The sequence below is a fragment of the Tamandua tetradactyla genome, chromosome 22 (assembly GCF_023851605.1).
Source record: "Tamandua tetradactyla isolate mTamTet1 chromosome 22, mTamTet1.pri, whole genome shotgun sequence".
In the NCBI taxonomy this organism is placed as follows: domain Eukaryota; kingdom Metazoa; phylum Chordata; class Mammalia; order Pilosa; family Myrmecophagidae; genus Tamandua; species Tamandua tetradactyla.
The window spans coordinates 19174634-19195926 of record NC_135348.1 but is presented as its reverse complement, the minus strand read 5'-3'; the positions used below and the strand labels follow the sequence as shown (position 1 = coordinate 19195926).

The following is a 21293-nucleotide window of genomic DNA, read 5'->3' as shown; positions in this document are numbered from 1 at the left end:
GTCTGGTTGGGCAAGTGCTGGCCTGTCTGTTGTGATGAGGACATTTCATAGAATTCAATCATGATCATGTCAGCTGCACCCACAGCTGATTCCATTTGTAATCAGCCAAGGGGAGTGTCTTCTGCAATGAGTCATGCTTAATCTAATCACTGGAAGCCTTTTAAGGAGGATTCAGAAGAGACAGGCTCTCTTCCTGCTTTGGCCGGTGAGCCTCTCCTGTGGAGTTCGTCTAGACCCTCCATAGGAATCGTCGGCTTCACAGCCTGCCCTGTGGATTTTGGACTCTGCATTCCCATGGTTACATGAGACACTTTTTAAATTTTCTATTTGCGAGTGTTTCCTGTTGATTCTGTTTCTCCAAAGAACCCTAACTAATACAGCATGTTAGCCTCTGTTCTATCTTTCTTAGTTGCTTCTTACATTGCTTTCCTTTTCTCAAGCAGCTTTCTCCTGGAGGGCAGATTCTGTGAGGAGTTTCCCAAGTCAGTCTTTTTCAGCCAAAGAAATGCCAGGGACCCACCAAGGCACCACTGGAGGCTTCATTCTCTCCTGGGAAGAGGCCAAGCAAAGGGACATGAGGAGCACCCGGAACTTCTACAGCTCCCAGAGCTGAGCTTTCTTGACTCATCCTTTGTCCAGTCAATGATGCCTTCCCCTGTCTTTCATAGCTCGGAGAAAACATAGCTTCTTTCAGTCTCCTTTGCCACCTTTGCTGGGTGGGTTGGAGCAATGGATGGCTTAATCAAAAGCAGTGGTCAGCAATCAGTTTGCAGTCCCCCACCCTCATCTAGGGGAAGTAGATTTGGGTGTCCTTCTCTGTCACCAGCAAGCTAAGCTAGGAGCTAGATCACCTGCTATCTGCCGGGATAGTCGTAGATGGGTGCATTTGGTTCTCTACAGCTTGCTTTCTTCCATTATTTTGACCCTTTTCCCCCAAGTTATTAGTTTCTTCTGAGTGTTTGGAAAGTATAAAAGTAGAAAATAAACAAATAAAAAACCACAATTTGAAGGATAAATAAGCACATAGATGATGTTGTTGCTTTTCTTTGAGTGAGATTTATATTCATGATTGGTATAAAGGACAGGATGGATGATAAAAGTTTTATGTATCTTAGTTGCTTTAGTTGTGATAAATAGACTCCTGAGTTTTTTCTGTATTGTGACTTTATTAAGAGCATGGTTATAAAGGTAGATAAGCTAGACTTGACTTCTTACGCTGGCAATACTATGGGGAGAGAACAATTAGTGGCATGTATTGTAACTTACCAGCCTTTTTTTCTCCATTCTTCTCAATGCTGTCCAAAGGTCTCCTGGCATCCATGGTTTCAAAGTTCCCTCCCTATGTAATAGTTGTTCTGGTGGAAGAACTGGTTACTGAAGCTTCCTACTCTGCTATCGTCTCACAATTCCTTCCCCCTACCCCAGTAAGACTGTGTTTTACTTTTCATAGTATATAAAATTGTCAGCCAGAAGAAATAAGATTTAGTATTAGGAGATAATCATGGGGTTGTTTCACAAATTTTCTCAGTCATAAATACAGTATAGATATTTGAAACTTTTTATTGTTGAAACTACCCTATAGTTTAGAAATTATTTCAATTAATAGAGCTGATTTAGAATTGTGTTATGTCTTTTGGAAATTCTGAGGTACAGTCCAAATATGTTTCTATCATGAGAATACTCAGTTCACAATTATGCCAGATGGACTTTATTAATGAATTTTAACACAGCATAACTTTCAGTTGTATTAGTTCACATATAATCTCTTAAAAATTCTCTGGGTGGTAGGCATTTGTGGTGGATAGTCTCCAAAAGCGGCCATCATCACTTCCTTTCTTTTCTGTACACACATGCTATTCCTCACACCCAAAGATGATGTCTAATTACCTAGCCCTTGAATCTGTAACAAATAAAATGTGGTGGAAATGGTGCCTGCAATCGCTGTGGCTGGGTTATAAAAAGTTCCTCAGCTTCTGCATTGATCTCTTGGGATGTTTCTTTTGGAATCTAGCTGCCTTGCTGTGAGAAGCCAAGACACATGGAGGATGCCTGTGTAGGAGCTCCAACTGACAGGTCCAACTGAGCCCCAATTGCCAAACTTCATCAAGCACCAGCCATGAAGTGAGACATACTGGATGTCTACCTTAGTCAGGGATTCATGTGACTCTAGCCCCCATGGCCATATGACTGCAATCGCATGAGGAAACCCAAGTTTGAACCAGACAACCTACATAACCATAAGAGATAACAGTAAATTGTTTTAAGCCACCAAGTTCTGAAGTAGTTTGCTACAACAAAAGATAATCAGAACAGCTTTACAAACAATTTATATGGTGACCTGAACAAAAATGTTCATGTAAAGATGCAGTATCTGTTATATTAATCCACAAAATATTAAGCAGTGTGTATACTTAATAACCTGCATTGTATTTGATTACAGTGTAATCAAGCTACTAACAATATAGTGAGAGCATGGTGCTAGATTTAAGGGAGGGAATCGAAATATACCTTTTTGGAACTCTTGAGCTTCATATGCATCTGTCCATCCATTTAAATATTGATTAGGAACATAATCAGCAATATGCCTTAAAAAGCAATGTGCCAGGTGCTGTGGGGGATAAAGTGATGAGTTAGAAAGCTGTATCAATGTTAGCAGTTTGAAAGACCCTCCTTTTTCTCTCTGAAGACAGTAAGACACATTGTTCAACTTTGCTGCTAGGTTTGCATTTGGTTCTCTACAGCTTGCTTTCTTCCATTATTTTGACCCTTTTCCCCCAAGTTATTAGTTTCTGCTGAGTGTCTGGAAAGTATAAAAGTAGGAAATAAACAAATAAAAAACCACAATTTGAAAGATAAATAACCACATAGATGATGTTATTGCTTTTCTTTGAGTGAGATTTATATTCATGATTGGTATAAAGGACAGGATGGATGATAGAAGTTTTATGTGTCTTAGTTGCTTTAGTTGTGATAAACAGACTCCTGAGTTTTTTCTGTATTGTGACTTTATTAAGAGCATGGTTATAAAGGCAGATAAGCTAGACTTGACTTCTTATGCTGGCAATGACTATCTTTTGCCTTTGGGTTGTGAAGTAGTTAGGCTCAGGTCTCAGCTTGGTCAGTTGATGATGCCCATTGTTCTATTTCTGTTGCCTTAAATCATCAGTATGTGAAATTCATCTGTGGCTGATTACATTTGCCTTGGGCTAAGGGGAGTGCTTTCCACAAACAGTAAGGTTTAATTTAATCAGCGGGAGGTTTAAAAGAGACAGGTCAGAAGAGAGCCCAGCATCTCAGCATATCTCAGCTCAGCACTTGCAGCTCAGCCTGGATGTTTGGAGATGCAGAAGGGAGTTGCCTTCAGGAAAGCCTTTGGAACACAGAAGCTAGGAGAGGTCAAAGACATGGCTATGAGCCTTCCCACGTGACAGAGAACCTCAGATGAAAATTAGCTGCATTTCTTCTGAAGAACTATATATTTTTAACTAAATAAATCCCCTTATTAAAAGCCGATCCATCTTTGGTGTGTGCATTCTGGCAGCTTTGGCAGACTAAAACAGGTAGTTTTGAAATTATTTTAAGCCTAAATTCCATCTCTTATAAAGTAAGTATAATGATGATATTGATAGACAAAGCCTATTGTGAGTATTCATTGTGATTATACATATAAAATACTTGGAAGGGCTCTAGCACATAATAAGAGACCCAGCATTTTTTTTTGAGGTTATGGTGGGAGTGGATCTCATTTTCTACTGTATAAAAGGAAATGATCTGCTAAGAGTTCAATGAAACTTTATTTAGGTTTTACAGTTAATCATGGGGAAACTAAAAAATTACCTAGACCTATTTACTTTTCACAAATGTTTTTAAAATTTTACAACAATATTTTAAAAAGCAAGCTTTACTTGAAATCTCATGTAGATGGACTATTTGTCTAGTTGAATGGGGGCATACAGTCTCACCTTGCACAGATATGATAAAATCCTAGTGACTTCAGCAAAATTTCATTTAAAAGCTACTGCAATAGGTATTATTTCTATGTTTGTAGCTCTATTACTTTCTTGCTTTTCCACATCTTTTTTTGTTTTTGTTTTTTCTTTTACATGGGCAGGCACCAGGTGTGCTGGTTTGGAAGGATGTATGTCCCCAGAAAAGCCGTGTTTTAATCTAAATCCCATTTCATAAAGGCAGAATAATCCCTATCTAATACTGTATGTTTGAAACTGTAATCAGATTATCTCCCTGGAGATGTGATTTAATCAAGAGTGGTTGTTAAACTGGATTAGATGACGACATGTCTCCACCCATTTGGGTGGATCTTGATAAATTTCTGGAGTTCTGTGAAAGAAGAAACATTTTGAAGAATGAAAGTGATTCAGAGAGAGCAGAGAAGACAGCAGCACCACAAAGCAGAGCGATCACTAGCCAGCAACCTTTGGAGATGAAGAAGGAAAATGCCTCCCGGGGAGCTTCATGAAACCTGAAGCCAGGAGAGAAAGGTAGCAGATGATGCTGTGTTTGGCATTTGCCCTTCCAGCTGAGAAAGAAGCCCTGACTGTGTTTGCCATGTGCCTTCTACTTGAGAGAGGAACCCTGAACTTCATCAGCCTTCTTGAACCAAGGTATCTTTCCCTGGATGCCTTAGATTGGACATTTCTATAGACTTGCTTTAATTGTGACATTTTCTTAGCCTTAGAACTGTAAATTAGCAACTCATTAAATTCTCCTTTTTAAAAGCCATTCTGTTTCTGGTATATCGCATTCTGGCAGCTAGCAAACTAGGATACCAGGAATCGAACCTGGGTCTCCTGCATGGCAGATGAGAACTCTGCCTGCTGAGCCACCATGGCCCATCCCTTTTCCACATCTTTTAAGCACTGAAACCATGTATTATTCTAAATGTCCTATTTTATTTTTTGCATTCCTACCAGGATTCATGCTACTGTCTGCCTTGATTGTTCTAAACTGCCTTTTGCTTTACAGAGATAAACACCATTGCTCAAACTTGGAGGAAAGGGGATATAAGGTGAATACATTTTAAGGAATAAAAACTTAAAATACATTAATTTACTATTGTAAACTTTTTATCCCAATTGCAAAATGAAATCAAACATGTTCCACATTAATTGCTCAAGGAGACTGTGATACATTTTCCTTCCATATTTTAAATTTCATGATTTGGGATTTCTCCAAATATATTCCAGGGGATTTCATGAAGGCATTAGTAGCTAGTGAACACAGATGTTACTTCACTAACAAATTTAGCCAAATATTGATTAATCCTAATATACATTTGCTTAAACCATGAAGGTCAGTCTTTTTAAGTTCCTTTTTCCAAAGATTTTCAGAAATCCCTAGAGATATTTATACACATTCAGAAAATTTTCCTGGTTGTAGGTCTGACTTCATGAAGTGCAGTCCAAAACCCACAGATTTCAGAATTGCTCCCTGCTTCTCAACTCCTTCAAGGCTTCACCAATGCTGTCACTGGTGAATGTGGACATCCTTTATATTTGATATAAAGCATCTCAGATACCTTTCCTGTCCCTGCAGAGTATGACAAGAACCCTCCCTTCTGTGTTCAGAAAGTTTGCATTTACATTCAAATGCTAGAGTAGGTGACATAGCTTTTTGTTTGTTTGTTTGTTTGTTTGTTTTGCATGGGCAGGCACTGGGAATCGAGCCTGGATCTCCAGCATGTCAGGCAAGAACTCTGCCTGCTGAGCCACCATGGCCTGCCCTAACATAGTTTTTAAAATTAATTTTATTTAAAATTATGAGAATAAAATATGCTTAATTTAAAATCTGAAGCAATACAGAAATATTTAGATAAAGTAAGGAAATTCTTCATTTTTGTCTATCTCATTCAAATCCTCTATGTTTCAACTTTTTTGTTTGTTTTTCCATAAATTACTAAAATGGGTGTGTTAACACATTTGACTCTCTTAGTGCTTTTGCTTATTTCTATTTGAGTTCTGTCGTTTTCATATTGTATATTTTGAAGCTATGTAAATAGGTGCTGTGCTGGTTTGAAAGGATGTATGTCCCCTAGAAAAGCCATGTTTTAATCTAAATCCCATTTCATAAAGGCAGAATATTCCCTATTCAATACTGTATATTTGAAACTGTAATCAGATCATCTCCCTGGAGAGGTGATTTAATCAAGAGTGGTTATTAAACTGGATTAGGTGATGACATGTCTCCACCCATTTGGGTGGGTCTTGATAAATTCCTGGAGTCCTATAAAAGAGGAAACATTTTGGAGAATAGGAGATTCAGAGAGAGCAGAGCAGAACGACATAGCCACAGAAAGCAGAGTCCACCAGCTAGTGACCTTTGAAAATGAAAAAGGAAAATGCCTCCCTGGCAGCTTCCTGAAACAAGAAGCCAGGAGAAGAAGCTAGCAGATGATGCCATGTTCGCCATGTGCCCTTCCAGTGGGAACAGGAACCCTGACTGTGTCACCATGCGCCTTCTCACTTGAGAGAGGAACCCTGAACTTCATTGGCCTTCTTGAACCAAGGTGTCTTTTCCTGGATACCTTAGATTGGCCATTTCTATAGACTTGTTGTAATTGGGACTTTTTCTCGGCCTTAGAACTGTAAACTGGCAACTTATTAAATTCCTCTTTTTAAAAGCCATTCTGTTTCTGGTATATTGCATTCCAGCAGCTAGCAAACTAGAACATGTGCAGAAAATATGAAATTGTTATATAGTCTTGGTGAACTGAATATTTATATTATGAAGAGATCCTCTTTAACTCTGTTAATATGGCATCACCAATTTTGCTTTACTCAGTGCTCTATGCTGTATCTTTATCTATACTTTTATTTTCCATTTTTTCTGTTTTGTCTTTAAGTTTTATCTTCTATATTTGGTTAGAATTTAGAAAATATGTTCTAAAATTTCCTCCTTTATTTGAAACATGTAGTACATGTAGATTGAATGTAATTACTAGCATATTTAATGAAATTACTAATATCTTAGCTTGTACTGCTTTTTATCTTCTTTCTTGCCTTTTTTTGACTAAGTTTTTCTTACTCCATTTTTCCCTTCTACTTTTGAAGTTATATGTTATGTTCCTTTTCTTTTGGTTGTTTCTCTAGAAATTATAATGTGAATAATTAACACATGAAAATCTAATATCAAACAATAACTTTATGTCTCTCCTGAACAATACAGGTATCATAAAATCTTTTAATTCCATTACTCTCCTTTTGATTTATGCTATTTTATGATATATTTTAATTCTTTTTATACTCTATAATCCATTGTTATGATTATTGTTTTTTATAACTCAAATCCATTTAGCTTTATTCAAACCTTTACTGATTATTTTGTTCTTTATTCTTTCTTGCATCTCAGTCTTCCATTTGGATCACTTCCCTTATGACAGACGAATATCCTCTAGAATTTTATTAGTGAGAATCTACTGACGGCAAACTGACTCCATTTTTGTTTGTAAGAAAAATACAATGATTCTGTCCTTATTTATAAAAGATATTATCTCTGGCATAGATTTACAGTCATTTCTCTTCAGTCCATTGAAAGTTATTATTCTACTATCTTTTGATTTCATTGTTGATTTTGAGAAATTAGCTGTGACTCTATTTCTCCCTTTGAAAGGAATCTCTCTTTTTTTCTGACTTTTTAACATAGCTTCTCTTTTTATCTGATATCCTGCTGATTTACTATAATGTGCCATTTTTCCTGATGTGGCTGTAATAGGCGTGTTGAAACTGTAGCTTGATGTCTTTTACCATTTCTGGAACACTCTCATCATCTTTCCAAATACTGCTTCTGACTCATTCTCTGCCTTCTCTCCTTCTAGGACTCTGATTAAGTTTCTAATATGAAGGTGTTTTGGATCATACAAGTGGTACAGTTTTGAGCTACACATTTGTACAATGGCTCATTCATGATTGCAAATTCTTAGGGAAGATTTATCCTTTTTTGCTCTCCTTGGTGCCAAGGTAAATTTCCTTTAGTCCCCTGGTGAAGGTGAGGGTGGATGAGCCTATTTCTGTTTCCTTTCATTACGGTGTAGCAATTTGTAGTTGGTCCTAGCTTTTTGGTTGGGGAGTCTCTTATAGACTCCCTAACTTAATTTGACCATAAAATTCCCGGAGCTTGTGAAAAAGAAATTCAAGTTTATTGGTTCAGTGAATATCTCAGTGGCAAAAGCAGCTTTAGTCCTCTGCTTATTACTTGGATTCTCTTTTCTACCTATTTTTTGGCAACACTTAACTCTTTTGTCATATCATAAATGATTTTAACAGTATATTTTAAAATTTAATCCAATGGTTTTACTTGTTTTCAGCAAGAAAATTAGTCCTTCTAAATCTTGGATACTATGATATCTGAAACAGAAATCCCTTATCCTGTCTATAGCATGCCTAGCACTTAATCATATGCTGACTTGTCACATCTCTTACTTTATCAATAACTATTGGGTTATCTAACATTTTATTAGTATGTATCATCATTCCAATTGTAAACTCCTTAAAATAGTTTCGCTGTGGCCTCATGGCACCTAATCGGTGCCATTTGCATTATTGGTGCCCAGAATATATTGTCTGGTTGACAGAACAGAGTGTATACTTTCTTCCTTCAAGCAATATTCCATTTTTTATCTCTCAAAATGGTGCTACTGGCTCACTGGCAGTAAATCATGCTCTGTAGGGTGTTTTCTCCATCAATACTGATTGATTTGTATTGATCCATCCCTACTGTCTCAGCAAAAAATAATTGTGACCAGATGGCTGCATTCATTCTCATGATTAGGAAATACCTATGTAGAATAATTACCAATGGGTATGAAATGGTAGGAGCAGAAATGATTGGTTTTCTTCCAATAACTGCCATATCTTCCATGATAATAGGGTTTTATCTGGATACATGGTTTCCTAGAGTAAAAGGCAATTGTCCAGCTTTCTCTGTATTGATGTGTGAACATGTAAGAGTACTCTGGTCAATGAGATGTAAGTGGAAATTTCTTATTACAGCTTCCAGGACCTTTCAAGATAAGACACCTGGCACATACCTTTCTTATCACTTTCCCCTAACCTGCTGCCTAGAATGTATGTGATAGCTGCAATTCCATCTCAGACCATGAGTAAAGACCATGAACACGGGATGGCAACGTTGAAAGTTGGAAGGAACCTGGATTCCTGAGGATCTCTGGATTGTTTACCTCTGAACTTTTACCTGAGAGACATATAAACTTCTAGCTTGTGTAAGTTACTGTAGGATGGTTTGAATCACATTTTAGGTTTCTGTTATTCACAGCTGAATGTTATTTTAACTAATCTAATGACTAAAAAGTAAATTCTAGAAATTATGCAGCAGGGGATTAGTTTATAGATGTCTGTGACCCCTGACATGCCATTTAGCCACATCTGACTAAGGGTTTTTGCTAGTCCTACAGGGATCAGATTAGATGGCAAATAACTCAAAACTAACTGCATATTGTCTGTAATATAAGATTAAATTAAATGCATTTTGAAAATTTACAGTTTCCAGTATGTTATGAATTCTATTATCCTAAAATTTCTTTTATTATCTTTTAAAAGTTTCTAGGTTAAATACATTGTCTGTATTATTATTGAAAATATTTCTATTGTTGAAATTCCAAAACAATGTTATTTAACCTGGTTGTGTGTCACAATTCTCTCAGTGACCCTGGAACCATGAGACATTTTCACAAACATAGCGTAGATAAGTATTTATAGTATATATTTTAGAATTTAAACTTTCCTGAAAACAAAATAAACTGATAGAGCTGTTTCTATGGTGTCGATGTTGTTTTATTGTTACACCATTGAAATAGTAATATGATTCTAATTTCTGCAACTTCAATGAAAATATGAAGGAAAACAAAGATTTTACCCAATATTTCAGGAACAGGTAATTACTACGACTATATCTGTCCCGGGGCTTAGAACTGGTTAGCTTTCCAACTCTTTCTTACAGGATGACAGAATTCTGCCATTGGTTCCAGACAAAGATAACCCCCCAAAATGATAACCAAAGGCAGTATTCCCTTATAGATATAGATACAAAAGTCCCAGATGAAATAGTGAATTGAAATAGCAGTGTATAAATCAGCATACGTAATGACCAAGTAGTGTTTCCTAGTTTTGAAAGGTGGCTCAACATTAGGAAAGCTATCAGTGTGATTCATTTCACAAATAAATTGAAGGGAGGGGGAGTAAACATTATTCAACAGTACTGAAAAATTCAACATCCATTCCTCGTTAAACTCTTGGAAAGGTAGAAATAGAAAATTTGAGAACTAAATATAATGTATTTATGAAACTCCTCAAGAGTGGATCTTGCTTAATGTTAAAAGATTACAATTAGGCGGGCCACAGTGGCTCAGCAGGCAAGAATGCTAGCCTGCCATGCCAGAGGACCTGGGTTCGATTCCCGGTGCCTGCCCATGTTAAAAAAAAAAAAAAAAAAAAAAAGATTACAATCATTTACCTTTTGGCAAGCACAAGATAAAAATTTTAGCTACCACTGGTAGCATTCCACATTGGACAACAAATTATGCTCAGTTCAATACATTTTTGATTATCATATATAATATGGATATATAAATATATTATATATTTACATCATTTATATATTATTTATATGTTTATTTATTTTACTTATAAGGATATATACATATTGCTTACATAAAATATATATTTGGATATAGCTATACAAGTAATATAAAAATTTTATACATACACGTATACACACACAGATGATGCCATTCATGCAAAAAGGATAAGTAGATCAATGGAAATCTAATAGAATCCAGAAATAGATTCATGTATATATAAAAATAATTTAATGTATAATAAAGATAGCATTTCTAAATAAGGTAGAAATCCCAAATTTAAAAAAGAAAAAAATCTGAGCAATTTGACTCTAAAGACCAGTAAAACAAACAAAAAACTGAATATGATAAAAGATAAATTTAAAAGATTATAGACTATAATAAAAACATGTAAATATGTGTATAACAAAAACATACAGGGCAGGCCACGGTGGCTCAGCAGGTGAAGTTCTTGCCTGCAATGCTGGAGACCTGGGTTTGATTCCCGATGCCTACCCATGCAAAAAACAAAGAAACAAACAAAGAACTTATACAAAGTATATAAAAACTACCTACAAATCAATATAAAAATTACACCCAATAAAGAGAAGGAAAAAGAATATGAAAATACAAGTAATATACATAGCCTTTTGAAATGATGCTAATCCCAGTGTGATTCAAGGAAATGAAATAATGGAATGTATATAATATAAATATTAAATATGTAATAAAATGTAAATTATATGTATTATATAATTATGTCTTAATTATGTCTTATTAACTATGTCTTACATATTACATATAATACATATAATTTTGCCCACAAATCAGGGAAAAAAGTGAAAGAGATTGACTAAATCCAGGGTTGGTGAATTTGTGACAACCTGATAACTCTGAATATATCATTCATGGAAGTAAAAATTGATTAAGCCCCTTTGGAAGTATAAGTCAAATTTTTGAATGAACTTAGCACTTGTGCCACATTTAAACACTTGTACACAGGTATAGATTTATATACTAGGATATTCACTGCAGCAAAGTTTGTAGTCAAGACTAATCAAGCATAACCTAGGGGTAAATCAATACAGGTTAAATGGCAGCTTTATGTAGTAGGTAACCTATCACAGAGAGAAGCAATTAGAAAATTTCTGAGACATATTAAGTGAAAAAAAAAGTTTTTCAGAACAGTGTGTATGGTTTAGCTCCCTTTATGATGAGAAAAGTATATGCATACACATCTCTGTGCATAAAAGCATACACAAAAGCATGGACGAGAGTTATATTGATTTCCTTTTGGACAGGTATGAGGGAGATAAAGTTGGAAAGGATTGACAGGAGGGTGAAAAGTGGTATTTACTTTGTAACTTATATACTTTTGTATTACTTGAAATTTAAAAAAAATTATAGCATATGTAATTTTTAAAATAATTACAAAGATCTAGTACTGATCTTCTTGGCTTGGTTTTATTTCCACACACAATGCTCTCTTTATTCATGAATAAGTTGTATCATATTCAAAATAGCTGCTTTAAGGAAACACAATTGATCATTAGGAGTGAAGTATTCATGTGAAATGGTTTTGTAAATTATACAGCAGTATGAAGTGTCAGTTATTGTTATAATTATATATTATTTAAATATATGATATTAAATATTTTCCAGTATACATTTTCTATAGTATATACCAAATTAATTATGTAAAATATATAATTGTAATAAATATTATGTATAATATATGGAGAGTGGTGTCACTCATAGTAGAAATACAGATTTTGAGAATGCCATTTCTATAAGGTGTAAATACAGTTCTCCTAAATAGTGAAGACTTAGGGTAAGACATATATTTATTTCCTTTGAGAAAATATTAAGTTTGAAAAATGGAGGAGGAAAAAAATATGAAGAAGATTAGTATAGGAACTGTTTGTTCATATTCTGTTAGATCCCAAAATCCCCCCTAAGGGACAAATGCCCTTCACTTCTTAGATATCATGTTTTTATTGGGTCGGGAACAAGACATTTCAATAAGCCCTGCTAAAGGAACTCTGCAATGTACTTGTCAATGGCATCATTATCATTTTTACTACTTGGTGGAAGCAGATGTTTGTCATGTGACCAGGAATGATGACTTTTTTTTTTGGCACCATTAATTTCCCAGAAATAGGTAAAGGACTTTTAAAAAACGATACTGTGATATCTCCAGAAGGAAAATACAGCCTAAAGAAAATAAATACCTAAAGATTGCTTGATGTTAAAGAAAGACAAAACATTTCTTCTGTCATGGTTGGAGAAAACAAACTGATGAAACGTGCCCACCAGTTACATTTTCAACCAATCAGTTATTGCTGATAGGTTCAACTTCATGTTGATTGCACTTGTGAAACGTGAACTGATTTCCCATTTTGTAACTCAATGAAGAGTTCTGCCAGTGGGCAGTGGGTCAAACAATGTGTTGGGACACAGATTGGTATATGAAACATGCTAAGACCATAGTCAAGAGACTCGACTCAGGAAGATCTAAAATTTCAACCTGCTAATTGACATTGCAGGATCTATGGAAATTGCAACCAGAGAAGCAGCACTTTTACTGTAAAATTCTAAGGTGGAAAGAGGCCCACCAAAGAAGGGTTCCACAAAAACAGAGATGCCAATATTTATGATACAGATTCTATGTCTTGCAAAAACTGTTTTTCTTATAGGAAATGATGGCTGTTCAAATCTTGCCTGTGCATCTGTATAAGTAGTTGGATTGTAAGGAAGCATTAAAAATATCCCTAGTCTGTGTTAAATGTACCTCTTGTGTTTGTATTATATTTGGCATCCATTTTCTATAATCTTTGCTTTTTATTATAATTTATGACTATCCTTTTCCTTACCTTAAGAGCTAAGGTGGCTCCAGTCCATTGCATGCTTTCAGATTTCTCTAATTAAGCAGCAGGTTTGAGCATCCCCAAATTACAGGTGATGTCCACTAAGCTCTCTCAAGGATTTGCTCTTTATTTCCCGTTCATAGCTACAATGGGGCTACCATTCCACAAGGTTGAGCTCATAGTGATGCTAGTCTCTCGATATTATATTGTCAATGTCCCAGTATTCTGTGATGTTTCTTTTTAATGCATTTGAGTGAGGGGTTGAAGGAGAGAGAAGATGCCATTGTATTCCTTGTGAGTTTGACTGCTCTCTGCCTTTACAAGACACTCTTCAATCAACTTTTGAACTTTTAGACTTCACTTAAGTAGGTTAGAGGGGCATGGTGGGGGGTGATAGGTGCTGGACTAGCTCTGCTGTCTTTGCTATATGCATGGATGGGTCTAGCATCTCTCTTTAGCATGTGGGGTTATTTATAATCCATTGTTCTCAGTTTTGGGGCCTCAGCCAAAATTTTAAGACAACAGGAAGTGTCCTATTCAAATTTCTGTTACATATGTGTGTGTATATATATATATGTGTGTGTGTGTGTGTGTGTATTTATAGAAACACAGATACAAAGTTGATTTTGTATTGCTTAGGCAGTACTTTTTAATCCTTTTTTTACTTATAATTATATCATGAATGTTTAATCATGCCATTAAATTTCTTTGACAATGCCATATTAATAATTAGATATTGTTTAATCAAGTATCATAATTTATTTCCCTTTTCGATTGTTTAGGATGCTTAGGTTTTTTTTTTTTTTTATTTGATTATAACAGGAATATACCCATTATAGACGTATGGAAAATCAGTAAGGTATAGAGAAGTCAATCACAATCATATGTAATCTCATGACAAAGAACTACATAACACATTTTGATATGTTTCCTTCTAGGTTTTTTTCTCAATTAATAGACATAGCCAAAATAGAGACATGAACATAGACATAGAGACAGTTGTGTCTAGGTATATAAGTTTATATATTTAATATTTATATATTTAAACACATTCATACTTTGCATTATCATATATCTGCATATCATATATCTGTGGCACAAAAGGAATGGGGTTCCTACTGTATATGGTTATGTACCCTGTTTTTGCTTGCTATTACATCTTGAGCTTTCTTCATATTTGAAGAAATATTTTGAAAACTAACTTTTTATTACTATAAAAATTATATATACTAAACATGATTTTGATTGGCAAAATAAAAATAAATGACATTAACTTTTAAAAATCTACCAAACAACCCTAGGAAAGAAATAAGGGCACAAGAATATCAATACCCAAACCTCACTAGCTCTAGAACACCAGCCCCTTCCCAAACTCTCTCTCCTATCTCCAACCTCCCCAGGTATTTATGAGCATTTCTCATATTGGAATGCTAATAGATTTCGCCTTTAGTGCTCACTCATCCATTGGTAGCAGCTGTCTGAAGCCCTAAGTTGAGATGAGACACTTGGGAGGCCATATCCCTCCAGAGAACATGGTAGCTGGGTATAAAATCCAAAACACATCTTTTTTCCAAACCTGGAGCTAAATCTAGTTTGGTGATCAACCTTCCTTCTTCTCTTAGACTTCTCTCAGGGACCCCATAGTTGCTTTCTGAAATCTGGGTTTTATACTATCATCCTTCCACCTTCCATAGTCTGAGTGCAATATGAGTGTAGACAAATTTCACATATGTGCCACATGGGTGTAGACAAATTTCAAAATGTGCCCCTGTCCAGGAGGGGCCTTGGCCCTGCTGTAAGTCATAGAGGTTGTTAGAAGGGAAGTTGCCCCAGGCCGGACTTGATTACACATACTCTCTGTCTTTCTCTCTTGAGTACACACACACACTTATAGAATAATTTTTATAATGATAAAAAATGTTATACCATGTATTTTCTGGATGTGTTTATTATGTAATATGTTATGCCTTTAAATATTTTATGTACATATATGTAGCTATGCTTATATGTTTATGATTTTAAAGATTTGTCTAGAGATTCTTTGATGCTCCTCTACTTAAGAGATGGAGTTTAATTAACCTCTTGAATGTGGGCTGGACTTAGTGCTTGCTTCTAGTGATGGGTTGTTACTTCTGTTATTAGCTTATAACATCTGTGGCTTCCATCTAAGTACTCTCTCTGGGGAAAATAAGGCTACGAACAGCCCTATGGAAAGACCCACCTGTTGAATTAAAGCCTCCTGCAAACTTCCTGAGCTTGTAAGAAGATCCTTCGTCCTCAGCCACATTTTTAAAAAGCTGCTGCCGTTGAGGTTGGCTCTCACAAGAGACCCCTTAACCAGAAGCTGTAAGAGAATAAATGTTCATTACTTTAAGCCTGTAAACTTTTGAGTATTTCATTGCAGAGTAATAGATAACAAATCCAGTAGAGATAGATGATAATGATGAAAGACACAAATAAGTTATGAGATACAAACTGTGTTCTACCAATCAACTTGTAACATGCTTTGCCATTGGTTAGTATATCATGAGCATTTTTCTGTCATTAAGTTGTATTCTATGACATCATTTTAAAGTGGATACTAGTATTCAGTGGTATAAATGGTAAAATTCAGTGACCCCCCAATGCCATATTTTGGATATTTAATATACATCTAGTTATTGGGTATATTTAATGTGATGAACATCAATACTGTACAATGTTTCCTTGTTTATTTAAGCAGTGAAGAGATTTATTAAAATGTTATTAGATCTAAATGGATTCAAAATGAAAAGTAAACAAAAAAAAAACTAAAACATAAACTGAAAAAGAAACTAGGAAATGGAAAAAAAAATAGACATATTATGTAGCCCTATGGAGTCTGTTCAGCTGTGGAAACATCCAAATAACACCATAAAACTTGCTTTATGAGGAAAATAAAACCACCCTAAATCCCTAAACAATGGTCTCACACCAGCAGAACTCACTGGTTCTTTTAGCACCACTGTCACAACTGTCCCTGGAACTCTTTTTGTTTCAACCTTCTCTACTGCCAGGATTTTTTTGGCCTTTTCTTTCTGATACTACCTCTTGATTCACAGTCTTGGGTAGATAAGTTTAACTTAGGCAGTCTCTGTCACATGCCCCTGGTCCTGCTAGGAGAAGGAAAATGAGAACTTGGCAATTTTAGTTTCTATCTTGGGAGATAAGCTCTATCTTTCTCTCACTGAGAAGGAAGGGTCTAAGTACTCAACAATGAAAACAAGTACCAAATGACCACAGAAACCCACCCTTCTGTTTGAGGGTTTGACATCAACTTAAACTGCTCTTCCAACAATTAAAAAAAGATTGCCCCCCAACTTAATGCAACTAACCCGGATTCACCCAAAATGCATTCATCTCTTAACCCAAAGAGGGGGCAAACCCAAAGATTCGTTAGTTACTCTGCCTTGCAGTTCAATTACATTCCATTTTAATCCTGTTAACCAAATTAAATATATACAGTACCAACACACCCTATAAAAATAGTGAGAGGAAAGAATAGAAATGAATGGAAAAGTTTACTAAATTGTAATAATAGCATAGGAAAGGAAGAAGCTACGAGAAAACGTTGCAGTTCATTTTTGTAACTGGTCATGAGGCTGCAGTTGGTGATTATGACTTCACTCTGCCACCACTCATCTCATGTTTCTTTTTTGATTAGCCAGCACCTCAAGCGTTCAAGTTTCTTAACTTGATGGGGTGTCTTGATCTTCTGTTTTGGATGGGATGTAAACACTTGGATGTCTTTCCTACATAGGTGCTCTGGAATCCCAATTAATTTTGCTAATGACCAAATAAGTACCAGAAAGCATCCCAGGACATTCTTTGAGTTCTTTCAATATTTCTTTCCTATTTGTGTAGCAACAATTTTAATACTTTCTGATAGCCAGGATCAATCTGAAAAGTCAACATCATAATTCTTTTTTATTACCTGCTCACTCAAGGACATAAAGTGCCTAAATTAGCCAGGTGGCATTGCCTACTCGCCAGTTAATGCTTCCATTATCGTATCATCTGATAAAAGCTTTCCTGCCTTGGGTACTGAGACCTCTAAACCAGAAAAGCCCAGAGTTTCATGGATGGAAAGCAATATTTTGCAAGTGCCTGCATTTTTTACAGGACCTTCTAAACCAAGATAGTTCTTCCCATTTCAGTTGATCACAAGAAATTCTCTATGATCTGAGAGGCATGGCTAGAGAAGGGTTACTAGAGTGGTTCCAAAATGTACTCATGTCTTCAGAACCTAATCAGATCAATTCCTATAGATCCATGTCCATTTGATGATGGAGTGCTTTGTGGCACCTGATTTTATGGAGAGGTGGATTAACATATCAGATTCATAAAGAGTTCCATATCCATGGTCACATGCCCAATGGTTAACAGATCCTGAGACAAGCTAGGGTCTGTTTTTGCAAATAAACACAGGCTCTTGAGAAAAAGATAATGGCTTTGTCCCCAAATCTTATGGGTTTCTGCTGTGACTCTCCTCTTAGAATCTGCTGCCAACTCCATCACTGAAATACTTCTGGATCTCCTGGGTCTAAGGACAAACTAACGGAGCTGTTTTAGTAAAGCCTGGTCACCCTGAAGAGCCTTTAAAAAAAAGAAAACCCTCCGAGTCTTTACTCGAAACTGGTACCTCTTAGTATTTCTAATAAATGCTGAAAATAGCATAATTGAAAGTATTATATTTTTCTTTCTCAAAACTGAAATGGGTCCAAGTGTTTGTGCCCCTTTTGCAATGGAAGCAAATTGCTACATGTTGTCATTCACTTTGTATGGGAGAGCCCTTCCTCCACTGACCACAGAAACATCTTTTAGAGAAGTTAATGACAGCTTCCTATATTTTGGAGGATGTATCACCTACAGTTTGGCACTGGTATATTTTACCTTACCTAGGGATCCTTCTATTTCCTGTTCTTTGCAGACTATAGACATATCATTAATAGAATGAGCCAGAATAATGTCTGTAGGCTGGTGAGACAATCAACTTCTATAAAGAGAAGCCAGCTTATCAAGACTCATAAGAAGTGGAATTTCCCAAATATAGGAAATCTCAGGAGAGTGACAAATGATGTCTACTACAATAATGGTCTTAATTTACATCTGGGAGAATTGACAACTCAGAGCATTTACTGGCTTGAACGAGGGTGAGCAGTAGAGTTATGCTTGACAACCAGGCTCTTAAAAAAGAAGCTCGTTAATGGAAGTGCGTCATTCAAATATGAAACCCAGTTAACTTCGTTCTTTTAGTCACTTACCATACCTTGACCCCACAGATAAGGCATGCTACAGGGCTTATAGTTTGTGAGTTTTTGTTTTGTTTTGACGTGGAAAACTGTGAAGGTTCTCTTCTTTGATAGATTCAAATTTTCTGGACAATGCTAAGCTTTTGTAGTTGCATGTCCTGCAGGAGATGAGGATAAATGGGTTTAGACTTCAAATGATGGGCAGGAAATACCCCCTACTGGGGCTATCGTGGTTTTTATTTTCTGCTTCTTAATGACAAAAGGGGACAGTTCCAAAGTAGTCAATTTCTTGTCTCTGCAGAGGTGGGAAAATGGTACTGAATTAGTCAGTTTGTCCATCCTTTATGAAATGTTCCCTGCCTCCATTTGCCTGTTTGCTTGACAAATTCTCTGTCCTTTTACTTATTTTCCCAACAGACATTTGGAACTTTATTGTCCCTCTTCATTCACATTTCCCTGGGTGAAGACATTCTAAGGGTAATCACACATGGGTAGCTTTCAATGATTCACAAATAATATTCAGGGTATACCCTTACTTAAAACGTTTTTCATTCCAATTAACAGGAGATATCACTACAGGACATAGATATTCAATACTAGGGACTATATGAAGGGCAAGTGTTTTATTACTTTATACTGTTCTTAGAGATTCGTGCTTGTACATGTCTGTGATTATTTCAGTAGGATATTAATTCCTGTAAGTAAAATTATTGAGTAGATATTGGGGGTACATATTCCTAAGGACTTGGAATAAAGTTGTCCCCAGGAAAAGAGGAATTAATTTATAATTCAACCAACAGTGTACACAGAAAAGCCTATTTCTTGGTACCCTTGCTAACTTTAGATATTAAAAATAGACATGATCTTTGCTAATTTGTTAGGTAAAAGATGGTCTCTCATGATGTTTTAATGGTTAATAGTAAAAGAGCATATTTCTGTAGGTTTCTTAATTTTTGGCACTTTTAAAACTGAAGTTTCTGTCCTTTTGTCTTCTTAGTACTGACATACATAACATAAATTCTGCGATTTTAATCATTTTTAAAGGTAGAATTCAGTGGCATTAATTACATTCACCGCTATCTACTACCAAACCATTTTGATCACCACAAAACACAGAAATTCTGTCCCCTATTAAGCAGCAACTGTATATTCCGTACTTCCCCTCCTCAAATAACCTCTAATCTATTTTCTGTCATATCAATTTGCCTATTCCAGATACCTCCTATCAGTGTAGTTATACAATATTTGTCCTTTTATGTCTGATTTTTTTCACTTACCATAATGTTTTCAAGGTTTATCAGTTGTAGCATGTATCTAGCCTTCATTCTTTTCATGGATAAAGAATATTCCTGGCATGTGTCTGTCACACTTTGTTTATCCATTACCTGTTGACCAGCACTCGAGTGGATTCCACCTTAAATTATTGTGAATAATGCTGCTATGAACATCAATGTACAAAAATGTATTTCAGAGCATCTTTCCTTTTGTTTTTAATTTAAAACTTTATTTTGAAGTAATTTCATTCTTATAGGAAAGTTGCAAAAACAATATAGAGAACTCCAGTTTACTCCCTCCCCAGATACCCAGATTCACCAACTTTTAACATTTTGAGACATTCGTTATATCATTCTATCTATACCTGTCTATTGAATCTGTCATATCTTTCCATCATCTATATATCTTCATCATTATCATCATCTATTCTAAACATTTGAGTGTAGGTTGCATAGATCATGCTCCTTTACCATTTTATATTTTCTTGTATATTTCTAAGAACAAAGACACTGATTTATGCAACCACATTAAAAGTTATTAAGTTCAAGAAATTTAACTGTAGAGCATCCAGTCTGTGTTCTCTTTTTGTTTTTTTAATTGTCCCAATAGTGTCCTTTTGGCCATGTTCTCCTCCACTGTAGATCCAGTCCAGAATCCTTTATTGTATTTAATTGTCATTGTCTGTTCAGTCTCTCTCTCTTTTTAGAATGTGGCAACATATATCACATAAAATTTCCCATCTCAACCAGTCCTGAGCATACAATTCAGTAACATTAATCACATTTACAATGTTGTGCTCCTATCACCACCATTACCAAAACTTTTCCATCACCCCAAAACAAACCTGCACACATTATGTTTTAACTCCTCATTTTGCCTTCCTACCTCTCCTTGTAATGTAATAATTTTACTTTCTGCCTCTATGAATTTGCATATTCTAATTATTTCATGTAGGTAGAACTATACAATATCCATTCTTTTCCCTTTGACCTATTTCATGCAACATGATGGCTCCAGCCTCATCCCTATTGTACCATGCATCTGAGCTTCACTACTTTTTACAAGCAAGTATAATTCTGTTGTATGTATATTCCACATTTTGTTTATCCATTCACCTGTTGATGGACACTTGGGTTGCCTCTATCTTTTGACAATTGTGAATAATGCTGCTATGAATGTAGGTGTGCAAGTATCTATTCAAATCCTTGTTTTCTGTTATTATGGATATAAGCCTTGAAGTGGATTTGCCAGGTCATTTGGTAGCTCTGTGTTTAATTTTTTTAAGGAACCACC

General features: G+C 35.6%; 1 protein-coding gene across 6 annotated transcripts in view; it reads right to left on the bottom strand.

Annotated features, from left to right (window-relative positions):
* LOC143666059 (uncharacterized) overlaps positions 1-15949 on the bottom strand; it is an 80705-nt gene extending 64756 nt beyond the window's left edge. For 3 of the 6 annotated variants that reach the window (XR_013167345.1, XM_077139580.1, XM_077139581.1), the window contains exons 1-2: positions 15677-15949; positions 11027-11100 (exon numbers count right to left, since the gene is read on the bottom strand). Coding sequence is in view for 2 of the 6 variants with exons in the window: in XM_077139580.1 (XP_076995695.1) it covers positions 11027-11100; positions 15677-15742 (140 nt within the window). In the remaining 4 variants the exon portion in view is untranslated. Of the gene's footprint in view, positions 1-1702; positions 1901-2508; positions 2609-11026; positions 11101-15676 lie in introns of those variants that run through there. The other 3 variants (XR_013167342.1, XR_013167343.1, XR_013167344.1) reach the window with 2 other exon arrangements.
* Positions 15950-21293: the final 5344 nt, after the last annotated feature.